Raw genomic sequence first — 25,272 nt, forward strand, 5'->3', positions numbered from 1 at the left:
AGTTGCCAGAACTTCTCCACCTCCAATAACTTAGATTCAAATATCCCATCCTTGGGGTACTTGGGTGGCTCAGTCAGTTAAACAGCCAACTCAATTTCGGCTCAGGTCATGATCTCATAGTCATGGGATCAAGCCCCGAGTTGTGATCAAGCCCTGCATTGGGCTCTGCGATGAGCATGACACCTGCTTGGGATTTTCTCTCCCTCTCTGTCCATCTCCTGCTTGTTCCCTACCCCGCCCCCCTCAAAATAAATAATCTTACAAATATATCCCATCCTCTGATGACTACCTCCAGTTTTACAGGACACACACTTAGTTGTGCCTCCTGTATCTGTCTCTCATCATGGAAAACTCTAAATGCCAAACTCCTCTATCATATCTCTGTCAGTTAGCCCCTCTTATATTTATTTGCCTCTTTTTCTATCTTCCTAATCCACTCTCTTGACAATAACCTCGACTTCCACATCCCTATTTCCTTCTTTGCAAGATTGGCAAAGTTCCAATCTTGGGTAAATCAACCTATCAAACTGCCTTTTCTTGACAGGGTTGCTGAGAGCTGCTGAGGAGACTCACACACCTGCAGAGGTCAGTACCACTGTTATAAATTCGTAGTCTCCATGTTCAGTGCTACCAGCAGTCTATTTCCTTACCTGCTTGGCCTTCTCCCAGCCTTCCTAATGGCTGTTTCAGACCTTTACCACTCTCTCCAAACCTCTGATTTTCCTGCCTACTACCTACCTATGCCCATTCCACCTACCTCTGCTTCTACTCTCAGCAAATAATCTACCCCACTTCAGAAAAACAGGCATGAGATTAGAACTACCACAATTTCCTTCTATTGAACCTACAAACCCACCTTTGCTACACCTATATTCACCTATTTCTTCCTTCCTATCATCATGAAGGAGATATCCCCTCCTGCTTAAGGCTAATCTTGGTCCTCTGTGCTCAGGATTCAAACGCACTCACCCTGTAAGACACTAGTTCTCAATGTGCGTTTCTCAGGCCAGCAGCATTGGCCTCTCCAGAACTTGTCACAAATGCAAATTCTCAGGCCTCACTCTAGACCTACTAAATCAGAAACTCTGGAATTGGGGCCAAACTGTTTTCAACAAGGCCTCCAGGTGATTCTGATGTATGCTAAGGTTTGTGAACCACCGCTTTATGGAATTATTTGTTGTTTATTCCCTTTCCTGTATTTTCAACCTCTTTCTCTAGTACAATGGTTCCCTTGCCTTGAAGAGCCTATGTGATTGCTTGCTCCTAGTACATTCTTGCCTCTCTCCAATCTATTCACCACACAGCAACACATCTGATCAAGTTATCCCCTACTTAAAATTCCTTAAATTTTTTTTAAAGTTTATTTATTTTTGAGAGAGGAGAGAGAGAGAGAGCGAGCGAGCATGAGCAGAAGAGGAGCAGAGAGAGAGGGAGACACAGAATCCGAAGCAGGCTCTAGGCTCTGAGCTGTCAGCACAGAGCCCAATGCGGGGCCTGAACTCAGAAACTGTGAGATCATGACATAAGCCTAAGTCGGACGCTTAACCAACTGAGCCACCCAGGTGCCCCTCCCCTACTTAAAATTCTTTAATGACTTCTCACTGACCTGAAGATAAAGACCAAAATCTTAAGAAGGCCTTAAGGCTCTCCACAGCTCACAACCCTCCTTTTTCACCTTTGGCTTTCTTCGTTGAACAAGACCAGCCTCTCTCAACTTCTTGATCTTGCCACACTCTAGGGCACCTAACAAACTTTGAAATTGTTAGCTCTCTGCCTGAAATACTTTGCTTCTTTTCCAAACTCCTTCTACATCAAGTCTCAACTTAAACTTTCTTTACTTAAAGTACCTAACCATATCCCTTAGTCTCAATTAGGTCCCTGTTAGATGCTCTTCCAGCACTCTGCACTTATCCTCTTAAACCCATATCAAGCTTATAATTATTTAAGTATTATAATCATAATGTCTGTTTTCCTTGCCAGAGCATAAGCTCTGTTGGGGGAGAAATCCTGTCTATCTCGCTTACTATAATATCCCCAGTGCCTAGCTTAGTGTAATACCTTGCACACAGGAAATGTGCAAAAAATATTTGCCAAATGACTGAGCCTTTGCATGCACTGTGCCTCTGTCCCCAGTGAAATCCTACACATCCTTCAAGAAATATATTAAAGATGGTTACCAGAAGGGAGGTGGGTGGGGGGCATACGTGAAATAGGTGAGCAGGATTAAGAGTATACTTATCTTGATGAGCACTGGATAATATATGGAACTGTTGAATCACTATAGTGTACACCTGAAACTACTATAACACTGTATGTTAACCACAGCGGAATTAAAATTTTTAAAAAGAGGATTATAATCTAGTGTAGGTAATAAACGCTTAAAGAGAAAAAAGAAATAAAATAAACATTTCTGGGGCACCTGGGTGGCTCAGTCAGTTAAGCGTCCCACTTCGGCTCAGGAAATGATCTCGCAGTTCATGGGTTCCAGACGCACATCGGGCTCTGGGCTGACAGCTCAGAGCCTGGAGCCTGCTTCAGATTCTGTGTCTCCCTCTCTCTCTGCCCATCCCCCACTCGTGTGCACACGCGCATGCGCGCGCTCTCTCTCTCTCTCAAAAATAACAAAAAATGTTTTTAATTAAAAATAATAATAATAAATTAAACATTTCTATGAAGTCTTCCCTGCATATACATACCACCTGCCTGTTCAAATGAATCACTTCCTCTTTTCTGTTCCTACTGTATTGTATATATAACTCTACTAATGCAATAGTTACACACTATTATAAATACTCAACCTTTGTGTCTGAGTCTCCACTACACTGTAAACTCCCTGAGGGCATGGACCACATCTTGCTCACTTTCTATCTCTAGTGCTTAGTAAAGTATCTGACATTAACAACAGATGTCTAATGTTTACGGGGCATATTAAACCTAAGACTGTATCTCTAATATTGCACTGAAAGGTTTTTTCCTAATATTAAATCTGCATTCCAATCCTAGGTTTGTTATTCATTAGCTACACAATCAAACTGTTTAACCTCTTTGGGCCCCAGTTTCCTCACTGGTAAAACAGGGCTAATAATACCAATTTGGGAATATTGCTATGAAAATCAAACAAAATGACATTGTACGACGATTAGCACACACAGTGCCTGGCATGTAGTAGCTTCCCCACTCTGGCTTCAACTTGGTAGAAACAACTAGGACAAAACAAATACAAAAATAAGTCACAGCAATCAAGGGAGGCTGAGCACAGAGTGAGTCATTCCTTTTAATCATTTGCCCAGGAAGATCAACAATGAAGAAACATAACAAGCAGAATAAACTCTACTGGTGGTATCTCCCTTGGCATACAAAGCTTGGTAAGAAGTCACCCCAGAAACCTCTTGGCTAATGGCCAGCTCTGGCTCCCCAGCTCAGTAAGTCTGGTCTTAGTCTGTGGTGCCAGGAATGGCACTTCAGACTGGAATAGAAACTACCTCATAAGGAAATGTATTTGTACGTGGGAGATGGGGAAGAGGGAGGACAGCTTGAATGTAACCATGTCAATCAAGTGTTTTGCAACCTGCCAGAAAATACTGCAGAATTGTTGGTGAAAACGGACACCACACAACTGCACTTACCTGTAGCCAAGAACCAGCTTAGACTAGATAATGAGCAGATTTCTGCTGTTACCAAAACAATGGTCAGACTTGTAATGCAGTGAACATCTCTAAGGTCCAACTATACTTGTAACATCTGGGCGGCACCCACAAAGATGACACCAAGCAGCTTTATACATATATTCCTCAGCATAGAGTGCTTCCCACAACCACCAGCTTCACTGCTCATGTGTGCCAAATGTGAAAACAGATTTAACAGTTTCTCTGCTCCTTATTCATAATATGCTTACCTCTGCAGAACCACTGGTATTCAGATCACCTACTTCCTTGGAGTCATTCATTTCAGAATGCTGTGTCACTGTATGTGTAGCTACTTCTTCACTGGGACTATCTCTCTTGCGAAGCTTCCTGATTAAGCTCTGCTGGTCACTAGAAGATACGGTGGGTCTGAGTGGAGCTCTGGGTGGATTCTGTCTTCTCCAAGATACCCTGCTCCAACCTAGCCCCAGAATATGTGGTTCATCTTCTTCAGGTGGATAGCCCAAACCAGCTGCAGTTTGGAATTTTTTAAAAAACACCAGCATGGAATTGGAAGAGTCTGTCCTGAAAGTCTGGCAGCTCCGGGGCCTGCTGCAGTCTGCCTGAATGCACATCCCTTCTAACCACCAAAAGGCATGGCAGACAGAATCCTGGCAGCAAGCAGCCCAACACAACTGGAGAGAGGGGGTTCCTTCAAGAAGCCGGAGGTGATTTTCTCCCCCAGATCTCAGGCCAACTCCAAATTCTGTCTTCTCATGCTGGCACCTGCTCTCACTGGCATCTAAAAACAAGGAATGAAAACATTTTAAGAGGTAATAAAAACACACTACTGATCTGTAAAGTGTCCTGAACACCAACATTTAAGGCTATTTTGAATACTAGTTTTTAAGAAGGTGGGAAAGCTGTCTAGTAAGTGGAACAGAAGAAGCAAAATAGAGTGTTTTTTGGCTCAGGATACTTTAGCTTATAGAAGTACTGTTCCACATTCATCGGTGGTTCCCCTTCTCAATGAGTCCCTTCCACATAGACCTTTCATACAGAATTCCAGTTCATGAAAAAAGCAAGACAAACAAAATAGCTATTCTGGTGGAAGTGTATGGAGGGGTGGAAGGGGCAGAGTCCCACCACTTGACCTTCCACTCATGTCCTGGCCTTTCTCAGGGACAGTGCAAGCACTATGGGACCAGAAGAACAGGTAGTGGAACAGGATGGAATAGTCCACCCACCCCCACCCCACCCACTGAACTGGCAGCAACACAAACGGAGTATTCTTCACCTCCAACAGGTTACAGGTTCATCCATTTTCTAACCAACTGCTTGCCAGAGTCAGGTGGTTTTGCATATCATGGTATCAACCAGAGCTGATCAGTAGTCAGATTACCAAAAAGTTTAATCATGAGAGGGATTCTGCTAGAATGAACTTCCTACTGACAAGCCATGTCATGATAAGAAACAAAGGAACAGAAGTACAACAGTGACCTAGTATGGTTAACATAAATAACATGGTTCAAAATTGTGGATACTGTTGCTTATGGATAAACTTTTGGGCTACTGAATTACTTTAGGCATGGCATTTATTCTCCTGAAATATTACCTCACTTCTGTTTTATTAGATGAAGTTAAGTCAAAGCATGTTCTAAATGAAAGCTATTATACAGAGCTCATTTTAAGGTCTTAGTTATATAGGTATCTGTACCCAACTATGGTCAGGGTTATACAGGGCCAGAACCAGGGTGAGGCAAGATCGATGCCTCAGGCACAAAATTTAAGAAGGAATATATTCTCAGAGTCATGTAAGTACAGAGTTGGCTTACCCAACCTTGAGAGTGAGCACCTCCTTAAATTTTGTGCCTTATGTGTCTCTTTCTTCACCCTAGCTCTGGCCCTGGGGTTAGAACACAAAATATCTTGAAATTACACACAGAAAATATGCAGTAGAACCAAAACACTGAAGAGATGGATAATCATGTCTGCACATACACATAAGTGAAAAAGGGCTATGAATAACCAGAGCGACAATGGAATAATCAGCCAAAGTCAGGGCACCTGGGTGGCTCAGTCGGTTAAGCGGCCGACTCTTGGTTTCAGCTCAGGTCACGATCTTATGGTTCATGGGTTCGAGCCCCATACTGGGCTCCGCGCTGAAGGTGCGGGGCCTGCTTGGGATTCTCTCTCTCCCTCTCTCTCTCTGCACTTCCCCTGCTTGTCTCTGTCTCTCTCAAAATAAATAAATCAACTTAAAAAAAAAAAAAAGAAGAAGAAGAATCAGCCAAAGCCAACTTGACTCCCAGGAAATACTTACAAAATGTCCAGCAGACTAAATGTGAACACCAGTCAACTGACAGATATGAGGAAAATAAAGGCAAGCTTCTGGATGACTGAGCAGGCGCTATGGAAGCCAATCTGCCATTGTTCATTAAAAGAAAAGAGACAGACATTGGCACGAACCTAACATCAGACAAGGCAATTTAGAAACCTAGAAAAAATAGAACTTCCTTAAGAAAAATGAAGAAATAGCAACTATGAAAAAAATGAAGCTACCAAGAGCTACAGAAATACCCCTCATATCCTCATCCACCTTCCCACACAGTAACCAATGGTATGAATCTTGGTTAACAGCTAAGTACACAGACTGTGTTGAAATCAATAAATTGTTACCTCAGTAACCACTGTCAGTCACCTTTATATCAACTTTCCCTCATTCTTCTCAGAGTAATTCTCTCATATTTAACACAGTGAAGAGGTCCACACAGATGAAAATAACCTGCACTTTTCTATAAGTCACTATTTCATTTAATTTTTAATATGTACTGTGACCTCCACTTTTGCTCCTGCAGGAGAAACTGCCATAGGACTTGCCCTCCCACCATGAGTAGCTAGAACGCTAGACAAAATATATGGAACAATTGTTTTTAGACCATGAACAACAAGTATGTGATCCCAGAGAGAAAGGAAACAAACAAGGTGAGCCCTGTGACCACCAGGGCTTTCCGTACAGCATCATGCTCCAGATGGTGGCACAGGGAAGGAGAGAGCCCAAGCAGACTAGGGCAGACTTGCCGCACTGAGGAAACAGAGTTTGAGGTGACTGTGATAGCAAGAATTTTGGAACAAACAACCAGAAAGGAGGAAGCTACACAGATAAAGAGCTCCCGACAACTGGATAATGGTCCCTTTTCATCTTTGACTGACCACTAATTTACCCCAAGTGTAGGTTGAGATCACATGAGGGAAATTAGAATATATTTTGAACTGAATGAAAATGAAAACATAACATATAAAAATTCATGGGATGCAGTTAATGCAGCATTGAGGGAGCATTTAGTTTTAAACGCTTATTTAGAAAATAAGAAAAGTCTAAAATCAATCATCTAGAGAGACACACAAGGAGAAGGCCATGTGATGACAGAGGCAGAGACTGGAGAGATACAGCTACAAACCAAGGAACACCAATGACTGGAAGTGGCCACTAGAAGCTAAGAAGAGTTGAGGAAGGGCTCTACGCAGAGACTCAGAAGGAACCAACCCTTGATTTTGGACTTCTAGACTCCAGAACCATGGGTTTATCAGGATTTTCTGAAGAGCAGCTAAGGAGACAAAGGGCTCCCAGGCTACATTTACACATGTGGCTGTGACCTTTACCCAGACTGAACAGAGACACCTGGATGCCATTCAGTGGATACGTACAGGGATGTGATGCTGGAAAACTACGGGAATCTGGTGTCCAAGGGGCTTCTCTTTTTCAAACCAAAATTAATCACCCACTGGAGCAAGGGGTAGAGCCCTGGATGGAGGTGTGGAAAATTCTGCCAGGTGCCTGTACAGTCCAGGAGTACTGATTTGAAACAAAGATATCAGTCCTAAAGCAAAACGTTTCTGAAGGATCGTCTCTAGAAGAGTGAACATACAGTGTCATGATTGATAAAGGCCTGGAATGGGAGCACAGAAGCTCCACAGAGAAGTGGCACGGTAATGTGGGAAAGCCTTTAAATATAATTCTTCTGTTATCAGTCACCAGAAAAGTTACACAGGTGAGATAACCCATTAATGTAAAGAATGTGGGATAGTGGGGCACCCGGGTGGCTCAGTCTGATTAAGCATCCGACTCTTGATTTCGGCTCAGGTCATGATCTTGTGATTCATGAGTTTGAAACCCACATTGGGCTCTGCGCTGTCGGCGCAGAGCCTGCTTGGGATTCTCTCTCTCCCCTCTTTGCTCCTCCCCCACTCACATTCTCTGTCTCTCTCTCTCAAAATAAATAAATAAAGTTAAAAAAAAGAATATGGAATAGCCTTTATGAACAACTCATCTCATTTCCTTTAAGATTTTGTTTTAAAGTCTAGGGGCGCCTGGGTGGCTCAGTCGGTTAAGCCTCCTACTTCAGCTCAGGTCACAATCTCGCGGTCCGTGAGTTCGAGCCCCACGTCGGGCTCTGGGTTGATGGCTCAGAGCCTAGAGCCTGCTTCCAATTCTGTGTCTCCCTCTCTCTCTGGCCCTCCCCCGTTCATGCTCTCTCTCTGTCTCAAAAATAAATAAACGTTAAAAAAATTTTAAAAAAATAATAAAGTTTACTTATTTATTTTGAGAGAGAGAGGGTGCACAAGTGGGGAAGGAGCCGAGAGAGAGGGAGAGAGAGAATCCGAAGCATGCTCTGCACTGTCAGTACAGAGCCTGAGGCAGGGCTTGATCTCATGAACCATGAGATCATGATCTGAGCCAAAATCAAGTCGGACGTTCAACCGACTGAATCAGGTGCCCCAGCTCATTTCCTTTAAATCATCATAAAATTCACATGAACAAGTAACCTTATCCTCAAGGACTCAACAATTATCAATTGTCAGAGAATCCATTCTAGAGAGAAACCCCATAAATGCAACGAATGTAGAAAATGAACTTTCAAAATGAACTTTATCCTTTTAAAGTCATCAGAGAATTCATACCAGTCAGAAACCCTACACATGAAAAGACTGCGGAAAAAGCCTTTGCTTAGAACCCAGGCCTTACTCATCATGAGAATGCATAGTGGAGAAGAGCCTTTTAAATGCAATGAAAAGCTTTCAGGGATAACTTAACTGTGTGGCACATCAGAAAATCCATACTGGTGAGAAATCACATTGGTGTAATGAATGTGGAGAAGCCTTTAGGAAGAGCTCAACCCTTATTAGTCATCAACAAATAGATACAAGAGAGAAACCCTATCACTGAAATAAATGTGGAAAATCAGGTATATATCCTTTGCTGGACATCAGAAAACTCACAGTGAAAAGAAACTCTACTGGTGTAATGACTGTGTGAAAATCTTTATGAAGAACTTATTGGATATGAGAATTCATACTGAACAAAAAGCCTATTACTGCAAGAAATATGGGAAAGCTTTCAGACACAGCTCAGGCCTTGCTGAACATCAGAGAATCTATATGGAGGAAAACCTCAGGAATGTAATGAAAGTAGGAAGACTTTTCCCCAAAGTTCAGCCCTTAAACAACATAAGAAAATTCATAACAAAGACAGAACCACCAATTGTAGTTAGTGTGGTAATTCACATCAAGTTAATTCCTTCTGAGCATCAAAGGGGAGACATTCAATAAATTACACAGGTAACAAAAATACTCTGTGCACGTCTATCCTGAAGAACTTCTCACATGTGACGATTTCATTACAGCATAGTTTGTACAGGTGAAATATATGAAAAACCTACATGTCTATCAACACAGATACAGTTACTCTAGAATGCTATGCAGCAACTGAAAACAATGAGGTAGAATCTATATACCGCAACAGAAAGAGTCCCATGATACTTTAAATTTTAAAAGCTGCAGAAATCTATGCCTGATGGGCTTATATATTTTTTTAAATGAAGCTTTTTTGTTTGTACATATGTATTATACACATTCCAAATGATCTAGAGAAAAAAAGGCCAAACTTTAAACAAAAAAATTTTTTTAATCAATGATCTATGCTTTCATCATAAAAGCTAGAAGGGTAAATTATACCCAAAATAAACTGAGAAGAGAAAAGCTAAAGATAAGAATAACCAATGAAACGAAAACAAATAAAAAACAGAAAAAAAAAAATCAATGAGACCAAAATCTGGTTGTTTGGAAGATCAACAAAACTGATAAAGCTCTAGTCAGACTGATGACAGGAAAAAAAAGAAAAAAAAAGACAGCAGTCACAAATTAACAATATCAGGAATGAAAGAAGGGGTATCACTACTGATTCAATAAACCAGGGGCAGCAAACTATGGCCCAAAGGGTAACTCTGGCTGCTGCCTATTATTATAAATAAAGTTTTATTGGAACATAGTCACACTCATTTATGTATAAAATGTCTATGACTATTTTTGCTCCACAATGGCAGAGTTAACTAGCTGCAATAGAGTTTTTTCTTAAGACTCACAAAGCCTACAATGTTTACTATCTGGCCCTTTAAGAAAGTTTGCCAACCCCTGGTCCAAAGAATGTACTTTTGTTTGAACTATTAACTAATGAGTACAGCCTAAATTTAGACGTTAATTTATAGAAGACTGATAAGTTACAAATGATTTTGATTTTTACAGAGATGCAAATTGTTCCTGTCTAGTAAAAGATAAGCTCAAAGGTTTAATTAAGAAGGCACGTTTTCTTCCCACCTACCTATTACCTTTATTTCTTTATTCATTCATCCATTCAACAAATATTACAATGCATCTGTCTCATGCTAGGACTGCTTTGATGGAGATTATAATCTTAATTTAGACGGGGAAGACACAATTAAACAGACAATAATGAATGTAGGATTAAATTAGATTAAATAGACATAATAATGAATACAGGATTGCAAACCAGCATAAGTGCTCTGAAGGAAAGAAATTCAGCCTTTATAGAATAAAGGTAGCTAAACCTGGAATTAACTGAACAGGTATACTATCGCACATGTGACATGCTATCAAAAATATTCACTGTGTGTTGTTTGAAATGAAAAAAATATTGGAAATAACTTACAAGCTTCTCAATAAGAACTGGTTAACTAAATTAAAGACGATCCATGCAGTTATGGGGATGAATAAAGCTACTTTATACAGTACTAATATGCAGTGGTATCTAGGGTACGTTATGTAGAAAAAGAAAAGTTCAGAGCAGTGTGCATAGTATGCTACAATTGGTGTAGGGAGAGAAAGAATATAATGTTTATGCATATATTTGCATAGACTATTTTTGGAAGAATAGTCAAGAAGTTGGCACAGTTGCTTTTAGTAGGGAAATGAGGTAGCTCAAAAGACTGAAGTGAGAGACTTGTCTGTTCACTAAATACCCTTTTTTACCTTTTGAATTTGTACAATGTACATGTAATATCTTCTGAAAGATAAATTTTAAAAATTTAAATAAACAGAAATTTCAATGGCTTCCCAAGGCTCTTAGAATGATAACCAAAAAAAATTTTTTTAATGTTTATTAATTTTAAGAGAGAGTGTGAGCAGGGCAGGAGCAGAGAGAGAGGGCGAGAGAGAATCCCAAGTAAGCTCGACACCATCAATGCAGAGCCGGATGCAGGGCTTGAACCCACAAACCATGAGATCGTGACGTGAACTGAAATTTAGAGTTGGATGCTCAACCAACTGAGCCACCCAGGTGCTCTGATAACCAGAATTCTTAACAACCTAAGAAGATCCTGTATGATCTAGACCATGCCTACCTTTCTGGCCCCAACTTGTATCATTGCTCTCCCTCTGTCGTGCTCCAACTCACCAGGCTTCTTTCATTCCTCAAATGGACTATGCTCCCTCTCCTAACTGGGCTTTGCACATGCTGCACTCTCTAGTGGGAACTCTCTTGTCTCCCTTCTTTACCCAGTTAACTCCTCTTATGAGATATCAGTCCAGCCATCATTTCTTCAGAGAAGACTCTATGCCAGGTCAGGTCTCTCCGCTTACACACTCTTTGGGCCCTGTTGCCCCTTTCCTTCAAAACAATTATAACACATAAAATTACATTTCTTTGTGCGATCATCTGCTCAATGTCTTCCCCACCCCACCCCACACTGTAAGCTCTAGGATGACAGGACCATGTCTGTTTTGTTTTTTTTTCTCTCACCACTGTACCTCCAACTCTAGCATGAGATTAGCACATTACACTGCAGGTGCCCCAAAATATCTTTTTCAAACCTTTTTTTTTAATGTTTATTTATTTTTGAGAGAGAGAGCGCGCGCGTGTACACACACACACACACACACACACACACATGGGTGAGTGGGGGAGGGGCAGAGAGAAAGGGAGACATAGAATCTGAAACAGGTTCCAGGCTCTGAGCTATCAGCGCAGAGCACGATGCAGAGCTCAAACTCACAAACCATGAGATCACGACCTGAGCCGAAGTTGGATGTTTAACCAACTGAGTCACCCAGGCACCCCCCAAAATATCTTTTTGAATAAATGCACAAATAAATGCACATGTGCATGCATAAAGTATTGAAAGAATCCATGAGTAAACTGTCAGGAAACCAGGTGGCCTGATATCAGGTGGGTCATACTGAAGACATCCAGGCTGATAACAAGACTTCAAAAAGAGATGAGGCCCATATGCCACAATAAATGAGGGGGGGTGAATGATGGTTGGTAGATGAATAATGATTAGGGAAGGGTAGGAAGTGGTATAAACCTCAAAGAGCAGAACTTTTTCCATGACACTGGAGGAGTACTGTTCAAGAAGTGACAGTGACGAATGATGAGGACATCAGTTCCACCTCCAAATTCAGAGGTACATGGGATATGGAAGAATGAGCAACCATCGCCTGCAGGCTAGAGGGAAAACCATGTCTTCCTCCAAGAGAAAGCCAGATCTATCTAATATCTTAACTCACAAGTTTCAGTATGAGAGGATTTAATAATGCAATGGATTCTTATCACAGTTAAAAAGTTGGGAAGGGAGGGTGGTAAATGTGAGTGAGTTGAAAAACACAGAGTTATTCAGGAATGTCATGTCAGACTCACACAAATCACAACGGTTAGGTACTTCCTAGCAAGAAAAAAGGAGAGGATGGAAAATTATGATGATGAACTGATGACAGGGTTGCTGCCTATCCATCCTCGGTACAAATGGTGAAAGTTGTGAGGCAAATCACAGAGGTACTGTGGAATCTGGGGGAACAGATTTAGACTCAGGAGAAATGGTTAAGGAAATTTATGGGAATTACAAGGTTGAAGGGAAAGCAGCAAAAAATTCTAATTATCTGGTTGTTGCTAGCAGCTCTGGTCAAATCCAGATCTTTGAAAGAAGAGGAGATAAAAGTGGGGGTGGGGGGAGGGAGCTATAAGACTGGTCTGACCTGCAAAGGTCTTCTTTTGCTTCCATGGCTCCCTGAAGAATGTCACATAAGCTACACAACTATGTGGCAGCATAAAAGAGAAACGCAAACATTTCCCCTGCTTTGTGAGGTGACCTGGAAGCCTCAGTTAGAGATCTTACCATTACTCTGGGCTGGAGAGAACCTGTTCAGTGAGGGAAGGAACAACCTGGGGGTTCACACAGGATATTTCAGACTCTCTCTACCTCACTTGTACCTTTTGATTGACGTATTCTTACAATTATTACTAAAGCTTAGTAATGACGGTTAAGATCTCTGATTCATCTGAATCTTAACTGACAATTTGATCCTTTGTCTTAGCTCAAGGGAATAGAGAGCCTGGGAAAGGACAAATGGTCAGAAGCACTTAAGTCTTTGACAGTGACCAAGAGTAAAAACAAATGTAAGGTCTGGGGCAGGTTAACTGTCTATGGCATTGCTAAGAAAATTAATCTCAGTCAGGAGTGGAGGTACTCTGATCTCTCAGTTCACATGTTTACTTAGCAGGATTTTGACTGAGTTATTTTTTTTTTATTAAATGTTATTTAATGTTGCTACATTATGTGTTCAATAATAAAAATATGGGGGAAAACCAGTTCTTTTCCATCTATTCAGTAGATCATAATTCATAATTTAGCCCTCTTAGAGGGCTAAAAGACATGGGATCCAGATTCAGCTCTAGATCAATCATTTACTACAATTTAACCTTTGGAAAGTAATTTAACCTAAGATTCAATTTTCATTGTTTTCATTGTTGTTACTCTTGAGAAAAAGAGTTCATCAGAGGAGGAAGCAGGGGAGCACTGGTAGAGTCAATATTGGATTCTAGAAGTAACTTGGATAAAAGGTAAGATGAAAATAAGCTCCAATTTTAGATCAGTTCCTCTCCTGCCCACGCCGTCATAGCCTGGCTCCGCTCCCAGGGCCTAAGCAAAAGCAATATTAAATCCTTACAAAAGAGGGCTTACATAGAACCTTAGGCTGAAAACCCTTTGGGAAAGTCTGGAACTCACTCCTGGTAGAAGCATGTAGAAAGCTTACCCAGTGGAGAACAGGAGGGCAGAGCCAATCCCTTTCCTTCTAAAGCCATGGCAAAGCAGAGAATACAGGGCTCCCATATGTATTATTTGGAGAATCCCCAAAACAGGAAGCTCTGGAACTAGCAATACTTACTTATTATTACCGCCTCTCAAAATACAAAATTCTAATAAATCTAGCACAAAATCTAGACCAGGTTTCATAATCCCCAGCAGCAGAGTGGAGAAGTCTATAGAAAAAAAAAAATTATTACCAGTGGAAATTCATCAAATACTTTAGGAAGCTGTGAACAACTCTAGAAATACTTACAGACAATGCTGTTACCTCTGGCATTTGTAATTCTCAGGTAACAAGCCTGACTCTTCCAGCTAACTTGGAAACTTCAGAGTTTCCAAGACAGAGCTGGCAACCAAGAAGGAAGCAGATACAGAACACCCACTACTTTAGGAACCATACTGTTATGGTCATTGGGAATTCATACTTTAACCAAATTCATCAAACTGAATCCCAATGGAAGGACTGACATGGTAGAAACGAGAGTAGAGAGAACGCCCCGTCAGTGTTATTAAAAAAAAAAAAAAAAAAAAAAAAAAAAGAACAGTTGGTAAATTCTTCTCTTGGGGGACAAAGGGAAACCAAGTTTCTGTGGATAATAATGAATGCATGGTAAGAACATTATGCAAGCAAAATTTGCACTTACTTTTAATATTCACTCAAATTAAAATTTCAGAATTTTACAATATGGTCAAGAATCCATTCAAAGCTTTCCTTTGATTATTATACCTGTAATGAACTATTATCAAGCAGTAAAGCAGAAGCCCTAAATTTGGTGAAGTCAGTGACTGAACTATGGCTCCACACCAACTGTCTTCCTGCGGCTATAATCAAAAGCATGCATTCTTTTAGAAGCAATAGGTCTTAGCCAAGATGGCTGCCATATGAAAAGCAGACAGCAGGGATATTATCAATCCCCAAAACAACTGACAGGAACCGTTCAAATGCAAACCACCTCAGGGGGCACCCTCCACCTTCCTTTTGACTGTCAGCATGTCTATCACCTGCACACCCACTAACAAACAAACACAAAAATGGTTCCAGTGACTCTCCACACCAGTTCTCTCCCACAGTGGGGTAGCATATTCAGAAAGCAAAGCAGAGGTGGTAACTAAATCCTCTGAAGGGCACAATCAGATATTATGAAGTTTGGAAAAAGCCAGGGTAATAACTGGTGCCCTCTCTCCTCTTCAAAAGGCCCAACACTTTTTTCCTCAACTGCACACAGGTTAGAATGAAAGGTGGCAGCGGCCTCACAAAGCAGCCCTTTGAAAAGAAAATAATTACCATTCATTGCCTTTGCTGTGTGCCTAGCTTTGTTAAGAGCACAGTTTGTTAAATGTTGTGGTGTAGGTGATTTGCTGAAACTAAACTAACTGCTACACAAGAATCAATAGGCTTTGTGTCCATATTCTGACTCCTTTTCCTTGACAACATGTAATATTTCCATTTTTCCCAAAGACCATTCTGATCAAAGACAAACTCCCCATGGAACCAGCTGCCCAACAGATGTCTCACAGCCACTGTTCACATTAACTCCTGATTGCCTGCTAGATGGAAAACAAGCTTCCAGCGACTCAACCACAAAACCTGAGTCCTATAGCACTTCTCTGATTAAGCGTACTTGGAAGAGTAAGTCGCCTCCTGTAAGACTGTCGCTAAAGAAGCCTTGAAAGTACTGGATTGCGGCAAACTGCTGAAGAGAAAAATCATAACATCTCCTTAGAAGATGGTAATATTTACATGCAAAAGAGGGGGAAAAGGTTCTTTTAATCTCCTATTTAAGGCAGAATATGGACACTTTAAAGGACCTATGAAAACCCCCCTCATTTAATCTTGGTTTGATGAAAAAATACATCCAATCTCCAAGGTGAGGTTCATACAGAACCGTCTGGAAAACTGAGTTAAAAAAACATTGTTTCCAAAAGAAAATCCCATATCAAGATCAATACCCTTACTCCATCTCACCCCATCTTCTGTCCCTCACCCCATGGGTTGAGGCTTTGGCCCCTGAAATAAAGACTGCCGGGGTCTGAATCTCTATACAGTCAACTTACTAGCTGTGTCATCCTGGGTCCCATTTCTTGGTTTCTTCATAAGTAAAAACAGGAATGATGGAATGATGGTAACAGTACCTAAACTCACAGGGTTATTATAGATATAAAAGAAGGTAATCTATGCAAAGTACTTAACACAATGCCTGGTATGTAGTTAAAGCTCAGTATATATTAGCTGCCATTACTTCTGTTGTTCCAACAGTGCATTTCAGCACAGGTACCCTCCTTCCAGAAAGCCTTCTTTGATGAAACCTTTACCCCCAGATTCCTCTCTGCATATCCTCTATCACAGTATTTCTCCCACTGGATCATATCCCTTTGCTTACCTCACACACTCTGCCCTGTTGAAGTGCTAGAGTTGTATGTTGTAACTCTATATTTGTAGGCACAGTAAAACGCTTGGCATGTAGAAGGTGTTCAAAGAATTGTTTAATTTTAAACATTTACCCAATATTGAAATAAATTTATGCTATTTTTTAAACTAACAAAATCTAGCAAAAGATGTCAGCTCCACTACTTGACTACTTGAATTGTAGTCGTTCGAATCAGCTCCTTAATCGTAATTAAATTTCCTTGGCTAAAAGAAGGCAGGGACAGGAGAGAAAAGCAAAGTTCTCAGCTCACTAAGAAACGAGAACTGGCTTTCCGGGTTAAATTGGAGAGAGCACTGAATGGGAGGTATGATGAGATGTACAAAAAGAAACCGAAGAAAAGCGAAATGGATTAAGAGATCTTTGCGTCTAAAGTAACCAGCTAGAAAACAGCCTTTCCTGCCTACACTGAAACATCCTTTCAAACCACAAAGCAATCTTTCCTCGTGAAAGGACCAACCACATTTCAGTTCCCCAAGCTATCTATTTCAGAACACGCCAAAGGAAGGACAGGCTTTCACCATAGAACTTTCTGAACAAAGTGGCAGTGGAAAATAGTTGCCAGTTCACCTAGACAAACAGCCATCCATCACAGATGACATCTAGATCCATTCAATTTTCCTTCTCCCAAGCAATAATGGGAAGGAAAAGAAAAAAAAGCTCAAGTTCTGGTCACCTAGGTGGAAAGACAGAAACCAGTCTATAACAATTCTAATGCCTATAGCTTTTACCTGATATTTATTTTAAAAATCAGAAGTTTGGGGTGCCTGGGTGGCTCAGTCAGTTAAGTGTGCGACTTCAGCTCAGGTCATAATCTCGCAGTTCGTGAGTTCGAGCCCCACATCAGGCTCTGTGCTGACAGCATGGAGCCTGGAGCCTGCTTTGGATTCTGTGTCTCCCTCTCTCTCTGCCTTTACCTCACTCATGGTCTCTCTCTCTCTCTCTCTCTCTCTCTCTCTCTCCCAAAAATAAACATTAAAAATTTTTTTTTGAAAAAATAAATAAAAATCAGAAGTTTGCATTAACTAGATACAGTTGCTATTAATTTCAAAGACCTTTCTGTTAAGGTTTAGTCCAAAGCCATTTTTACAACCAAGCTATAAGTGAGAATATTAATCAAAATAGTGGTATAGCTGAAAATAGCTCTCCTGCCATAAAGTTACCTGTTCAAAAATGATCCAGTCATCAAGCCTTTATAATATTTAAAGGAAGATTGAAGGCAAATGATTAAACCATATACTTCAAAACAAAACAAAACAAAACAAAAAACACCTGTAACTAGGGGGTTACATTGCTGAATATAATATACTCAGAATCTCCTGCTTCGCTTTTTCTCCCACCACCTTATGACTAAAAGACTCTGGAGAATGCTGTCAGCAAGAAACGCACGCCTCCAAGCCACCGCATGAAAGAACGAACCCACACCTCTCCAAGTAACACAGGCTTTGTACTTCAAAAAGCACAGGTATCAAATGATAACAGATAAACTTCAGCCTATACATAAAAGTGGTTCTAAAAAGAAACGTTTTTTTTATAGAGAAAGCCCCCAGGTACGGTGTCACGAATCTAGCAATTCCCTACATGGCCCACTTGTAGAGGTTATTGTTAAAAACCTGCAGCTGACTGCTGTCTCTGACTGCAGGGCTGATAAATTATTTGCATTCATCACAATCATACCAACCTTCTCTGGAAACCCACACAATGAACCTTGAATCAGAGCCCTGCTTTGTTTTTCAGGAAGGTTTTAAAATTTTTTTTGCTGGTTGATTTGGTTTTCTAAAGAGAAGGTCATTTGGAGGACTGTGGCAGAGGGATGTAAATTATATAAAATAGCAGTGAGCTTGGGAGGAAATAAGGAAATAAGGGAGCAAGCCATGAAGTGCTCTTTCAGCAGATATGGCCAATAGAGGAAAAGTTTGTGTCAATTTATCCATTAAAAATCTCTCCTTTTGGAGTATTATGTAAGTGTCATAAAAAAAAAAAAAAAAAACTGCAGTGGGCTGAACTGGGCCATGTGAGGACTCAATACAACCAAGCTTCGAATACTTAAATATCTTAAACCACTTTTTGCTTATAGCAAATAAAATGCAGAGCTGCAGATGCTTCCTCATCTGTGTGTAAATGAAAGCAAAACTGTGTGAGTAGTTAGTATTCTTAGAATTTTTGAGAGCCAGTTTATTTAAATTAAATCAAAGCCAATCTGTATCTGTACAGAAATAATTTTCTCAGGGCTCTTGTTCTCTAGACTTTATAGAGCTGTACATACTCTTCTCTCTACCTCTCCCTCTGAGATCAAGAAGTGAAAAGAGCTCTCCAGGTCCAAAACCACTTCACATGAATCTGGGAGAAGGAAGTTCAAAGGGATCAGAGTATCATTCGTCTTAGCAGCCCGTTATAGAACAGGGTTCAACACTTCCCTGCCCGGTTCTTTGTGTTCCCATAGCACATCTTGGAATTTATCATGTTTCTTTATGTTTCTATATCTATCTCTGCTTCCATAGTGTGAACTCTCTGATGACAGGAACTGGGTTTTATTTAGCTGGAGACAGTGTCTGTTGACCTGAATTGTATGTTTCTACAGTATGTACATAACACCCAGATTTTATCATCAAGTGATTTCAATTAAACATCCTAGAGAAGGTATTAAAAAGGCAGTAAGCATATAAGACAACACATATGAAGAACTAGGGATCGCAAATACTAGGAAAGTGCCATCTAGTTAAAGTCATCTATATAACGCAGCACCAACATTCAGATAATTTGGTATTGTTTGGTTTATTTATTGTAGTCATGTGGCTTTTAATAGATTTCATTTTGATGACATGTACTTACATGTATCTTTCTCTTATACCTCCATTTTCAAATTCATTGTAATACACATTCTACTGACAGAAATAAAAATTGGGGCCAAATGGTCAACACCTCCCACTACCAAATTATCCAGTACAGACTCCCTCTAGCCACAGAGAAACTGACCTTTCCTTATCATCACCTAAAATAGCAATATTATTCCGCTGCTTCAAAAATGTCATTAATTCTAGGTGGGGCAATAAGGATATCCAAGTACGTGTGTGTGTGTGTGTGTCTCTCTCTCTCTCTCCCTCTCACACACACACACACACACACACACACATTCCCCATAGGCACACAGGAAACTCCTTGAAAACACATCATACACAGGGCCTTCACTCTTTACCTCTTCCTTCCCACTGACACAGGCAGCCATGCTGCCAAGGCAGCAACCCCCACGTGAAATATGAGAGTGGAGGCGAAACAGCTCAATCAAAACAGCCTGGAAAGGAAAGGAGGGTATGCGTGTCAGTGAAAGTCTCCGTGGAAAGGCCAGACAAGTTTTGCTTCTGCCTTGACCATCCTAGGCACATAGCCCTGCTCAAGGTCTGCTTACCTGAGCTTAAAGGCCAAGCCCTCCCTTTAACCTTTCATAGAATAGGTAACATGAAAATTCACCCCAGTATTTGAAAAGTGCATTGTGAGAAATGTCAGGGTGCGGCTCGTGAGCATACCCCGGAGAGCACAGCTGACAGGCTTTTTGAAAATAAGCAGTTCGGGACTGATGAAATAGAAGGCACAGGTAGAAGAGAAGCTCAGCACTGCTTCAGCACTTGGGGGCTGTTTTGCTTCAGGCTAAAAGCCACAGACTGACCCAGCAGGATGCAGATTACTCAACTTTCTGAAATGGAATCTGGCTCTTCAGCTTCTCTCCACAAGGTCCCTTCATTTATTCTGATTAAGACTCACTCATTTTACCTGGCCTACTTCCATAAGCCTCCAGCTGACTCAGGTTGCCCCCAGTTAAGGACAATAAACACTGAGCTGTATTCACGTTCACACGCGCGTGCGCGCGCACACCAGAGGAGTCATTTCTTTTAAAAGCCAGTCCTGTCAAACTTTTAAGCCTGAATCTGAAATTAGAGTAGAGAAGTAAAACCAAATCAATATAATTCCCCACCTCCCAGGTCTGGTAATACTAGACATTCTCCTATTACCTACAAGTGAGAGAATCCACGAGCAGACATTTATTTCAAACGCAAATGTGCTGCTGGATTAGAATCAAAACATAATGTTAAGCCAGTTGGAAGAAAGACAGCATTCCTAAAAATTCTGTCATTTAGTGGAAGGGTTTAAAAAGGGGAACTGAGGTGAGCTACATGGGCACTCACCTTAGCGGCAGAGTCTGAAGTTGATGGAGTTTCAGATAGGCCTTGGCCAGCATTCCTGTCTGCTTTTGTTTCTCCTAGAACAGTGTCTGTGATGGTTAATGCGCCATTCAGGATATTCTTAACTCCTGCTTATCTTAAGGTATTTTACAGTTTCCTTTTGTGATTGACCAGAGAAATTCAGAATTTGTATAATCTGGTGCTTGTCTGATACTAAGCCCTGGAACTGTTCACCAGAGGGCCTGAGTAACCAACCTGATGCCGAAAAGGCAGGAGCACACTGATGCAGAAAAGAGTTTCCAGAGCTCACTGGTTGGGTATACGTAATACTTATGAAGTCACCAGAGGACAAACGCTTCCAAGTTAGGGGCAAAGGCTGCAGCTGTCACACTGTCCCCAAATCTCCAGATAACCACCTTCACCGCTTATCTGGGGCCATGGGTTATTAATGGTGGAGCAAGCCAGCTGGATTGAAAGGAAAGATGGAAACATATTGTAGACAGGGGCTTCACCCACACAATTATGAGCAGAAGGTTACTCTACTGAGACCAGACATCAAATCACCTAGTCTCCTACATTTCTAGGATTTTGCAAGAAGAACTGGGTCTCCACTGTCATTGAATTACCCTGGGACCCTAGGGAGGCCTCAGCCTCTCTGAAGGGAATCTTGATGCCAGTAACATCATCCTTTCAAAGAGATTTTCTGTTCCTTAAGAATGGCAAAGGAATCAACATACTGCACACTCCATGAGGGCAGAGACCATCTCTCTCTGACTCACCACTGTATCTCTAATGCCCAGGATTGTAGGTACCCCAAAAAAACGTTTTGAAGAAAGGGACTAACTCTGGCAAGCTACTTCTGACACAAAATCCAAAAGTGCTATTGAACCAGCCACAGTCAATGCAATAACCTGGCCTATCACACGGCCTTGCCAAGCATGGGCACATCAACAGTTTTGGGGAAAGTGAACCAGGGCTCAGGGTCAGGTGGTGTCATGATAGCAGAACAGAGTCCTCTTCCAGAGGAAAAGTATCCTTGGCTGAAAGAGGAAACAAGTAGTCAGTCATGCTCCTTAGTGGAATTTTATAATCATGGAAAACACACAATGTAGCTCATCCTACCACGGCTTCCACCAACCTCAGGCCTATAAAGCCATGTGAATGGAGGTCTCCTTTTCCCGACAATGCAGAAAGACCAGCTGCCTGCCTGCATTCTACTTCTAAAAACGTGGGAACTGAGATCCCACTGGGTGGAGGTTTAAGAAGCTAGGAGAGACTTCAAACCTAATGCCCACTGCGTCATCTTGCAGTTAGACAAGAGTTTAGCCAAACAGGATATTATGTTATCATGTTACAATGACTACTGTTAACAGTTGCTGAACTGTCACTTATGTACCTGGGAGTAGGCTAAATACTTTGCATAAACATTTTACTTAATCCTTACAACAATCCTATGAGAGGCACTGTCATTCTCACTTTGAAGATAAAAAAACCTGATGAAATGTGGGTTTCAGTAATACCACCCAGTATGTAAGAGAACCAGGACTCAGAGCCAGGCCTGTCTGACTCCCGAGTCCATGTTCCAACCTCTTGCTACTCTGCCTCCTCCTGTCTCTTGCTGGGTCGATGAATAGGTAGGTATCAAGACCAATTCTTGCAGCTTCTAAAACTTACTCATTATTGCCTGAAATCAAAAGTGGTTAAAGGGACTTAACCACATAGACTGACTTTTCTTAAGGAAGCTCTTAGATGAAGGATCGGAAAGGAAGTTCAAAAGGCAGTCCCTCAAACCAAGAGCTATGCATTTTGGCCCAAACTTTTCAGTACAACTCATCTGAGAATAAATGTCCAAACACTAACCACACACACAGTTCTTAATCATGTTCCTCCTGGTTCCAACAATGACTTGAACTGAAAGCTGTTTCAATTAGTAAGATTTTTATGCAATCTCCAAAATAAGCCAAAAGGCTTACTTTGGCCCTGCAATTGTTATTTTGTTTTTATAAATTCCTCCACTGTATTATTTCCTCCCTTGAAGAATTCCTAAGGCAAGTCCATTTCAGACAGCTTTTAAATCATATTGGATTTACTGCCCAGTTATACCATTGTCTTATCCCTCTTCACTTTGTCACACAAGTTAGGAAGCACATTTGTGTTTGCATTGTTTCTGAAGGGCAAAAAGAACCCACCAAAATTATGCTCCAAGATACAGAGCAAGACTTAAGATGATCATCTTTTATTGAAGAGTGTTTAAGCAAAACACAATTGCTTCATTTCATTGGGAGAGAGGCTAATTTTAGAGGATTTTGGTTGGTCTTACTTAGGTCAATTAAATTGTGATATAACAAGATCCCAAAGACCTGCTCAATGCCAGCTGAACTTTAGAATCAAAAAGCTCGCATGATTTGTGTTAACAGCCAGAAAACTCTACCTTCCCCCAGCTGCCATATACTCAAGTCATTATCCTACAATCTGAGGAGACAGATGTAGGATTAATAATTTATCACCTTCCTGTACTGCAATGTAGTTAAGAATATAGGACAGTTTGGCAGGAGAAAGTTCTTGCTGAAGGCTCATCACTATGAGATTTATTCCATTAGTCATCCACCTTAAATTAGATGCCCAGCAGATACAAGAAGAGCAGGGATATAATGCCCTTTAAAAAGTCTCCTGAAAATGCTTTTCTCCTAAGGATAAGACCAATGAATGATCAAGATATATTACTCTCTTAAAAGAAAAAGATACCACTTGGTCTGTCTGGTACAACAGGGGCTACAGCCCTCAAAGTACAATCAAACAATAGGGGCAAAGGAGGAAAGTGAGTGCAGGTGCCTCTGTCTGTCAGGGGCAAATGCAGGTAGTTATGAGAACAAAAAGAAAATAGCAACAAATGGGGAAAAGACGTCTTGCTAAGCCAGAAGCTGCCTTTGTCCCAACTGTAGTCTCTACGGGAGGTTGAGGGTCCCACCCAGAGTTTGGGATGAATTAAAAAATAAATATGGCAGGGGTGCCTGGCTGCCTCAGTCAGTAGAGCATGTGACTTTGATTTCAGGGTTGTGAGTTTAAGCCCTACGTTGGGTGTAGAGACTACTTAAAAAAATTTTTTTTAACTAAACAAATATGGCAGTTAGAGGTAAATGGAGATCAAAATATCATCTTTATAATAAGCGATAAGGTGACTGGGGAACATAGCTTAGATGTACAACCACATACTGGCTTTCTAATACTTTCCTGTACTTAATTAAACTTACCCAGTTGGACACAGGCAGGCTATCCTGGAATGGGCAGACCAGTTAGAGCACGGCAGAACGTATGCAAATCCTGAAGACAGGCCATTCCATACAATAGGAGTCTTTTTCAACCTCACCAATCAGCAAAAAAGTCACTCATCCATTCAGATAGAGAGCCAGAAAAAAGGCAGAAAAAAGAGCTAAAATCACCTTCCAAATATTGTTCTCTCCTGGGAAGTGAAGGGCCCACTTAATGAGCCAAGAATGAAAAATAGGGTAGAAAAGAACGATTCTCCTCAACATGTATATTCCAACGTGGTGTCATTTCCAGCATTATTTTTAGGTTAATCCAACAAACTGTTATTGCTACCTACTATGTGCTAGATTCTTGGTGTGTAACTGTCATTAAGACAGTTTCTTGAAGCAGACACATAAGTGAGTAACCATAGTAGCCATCTGCTCCCAGCCACATCTGCTATGATTACTTAGGTTACTTACTTAGAACACAGGTTACTGCCTGGCATACCTGGTACCAGACTCACCATCTACAATAAATAACTATAAAACTGGACAGAATATACAAAACAACTGTTCTTAGTCAGGAGATAACAGCCAGTACAAGGCTGCAATCCCCGAGAGAGATTGCAGAAGAGAGGAAACTTGAAGTGAGCCCTACCACTGCCCAGGTCTCCAGGGCCAACTTCCCAACCACAGCACCAAAAGCTGGAACCCAAACAGAACACAGGGGGCTTGCTGAGCCCAGCAAGCAGAGATATGAATTTGGCTAAAATCTGAGTGGTGAGACACTGGAGAGGAAGGAGCTGTGAAAAGAGGGAGCCCCAGAAGTCCTTAGGGAGGGTCTCCTGCCAGGCTGAGAGCTGGAATGTAAAGGCACAGGGCAAGACTCGAGGTTTATGAGATAGCAGATGCTACAGGGAAGAGAGGGGAACAGAATCACTAGAGGTCAAGCAGCGCTGGGGGTAAGAACAGGAGCACTTTGGAATTTGGCTCTGCCAGAGCGAAGAAGTCACATTAACACCACAGACGAGCACACACCAGAAAGACCTCACCTCAGGACTAAGGACCACACTCTAGAGCAAGACCCACTCTGAATCTCTCCTCACAAAGCCTAACACACACAGTACAGCATGATATAATAACAGAGAGCTGTAAGACACTACAAGAACATTAAAGAGTAAGTTCAAACTGGAGGTCTCAGAATATATCAGAAAGGAGCTTATGTTTACCTGAATCAGACAACCTCAGTGAGAAGACTAACGGCACTCTGCACGAGACAGGACTCTACAGTGACGTGAATGTGGAGGAAAGAAAAGAGTGTGGAATGACTCAGGGATTTCTACCTCAGAACGCAAGAG

The 25,272-nt window shown here is 41.2% G+C and overlaps 1 protein-coding gene across 5 annotated transcripts in view; it reads right to left on the bottom strand.

Moving 5' to 3' along the window:
* The window catches only part of KIAA0319L (KIAA0319 like), a 94,903-nt gene that overhangs the window by 60,377 nt on the left and 9,254 nt on the right, over positions 1–25,272 (bottom strand). For all 5 annotated transcript variants that reach the window (XM_042951241.1, XM_042951239.1, XM_042951240.1 and 2 more), the window contains one exon: positions 3,896–4,425. In XM_042951241.1, the coding sequence (XP_042807175.1) occupies positions 3,896–4,258 (363 nt within the window). In that variant the 5' untranslated portion in view covers positions 4,259–4,425. The remainder of the gene's footprint in view (positions 1–3,895; positions 4,426–25,272) is intronic.

Source organism: Panthera leo, chromosome C1 (assembly GCF_018350215.1).
Source record: "Panthera leo isolate Ple1 chromosome C1, P.leo_Ple1_pat1.1, whole genome shotgun sequence".
Classification (NCBI taxonomy): Eukaryota; Metazoa; Chordata; class Mammalia; order Carnivora; family Felidae; genus Panthera; species Panthera leo.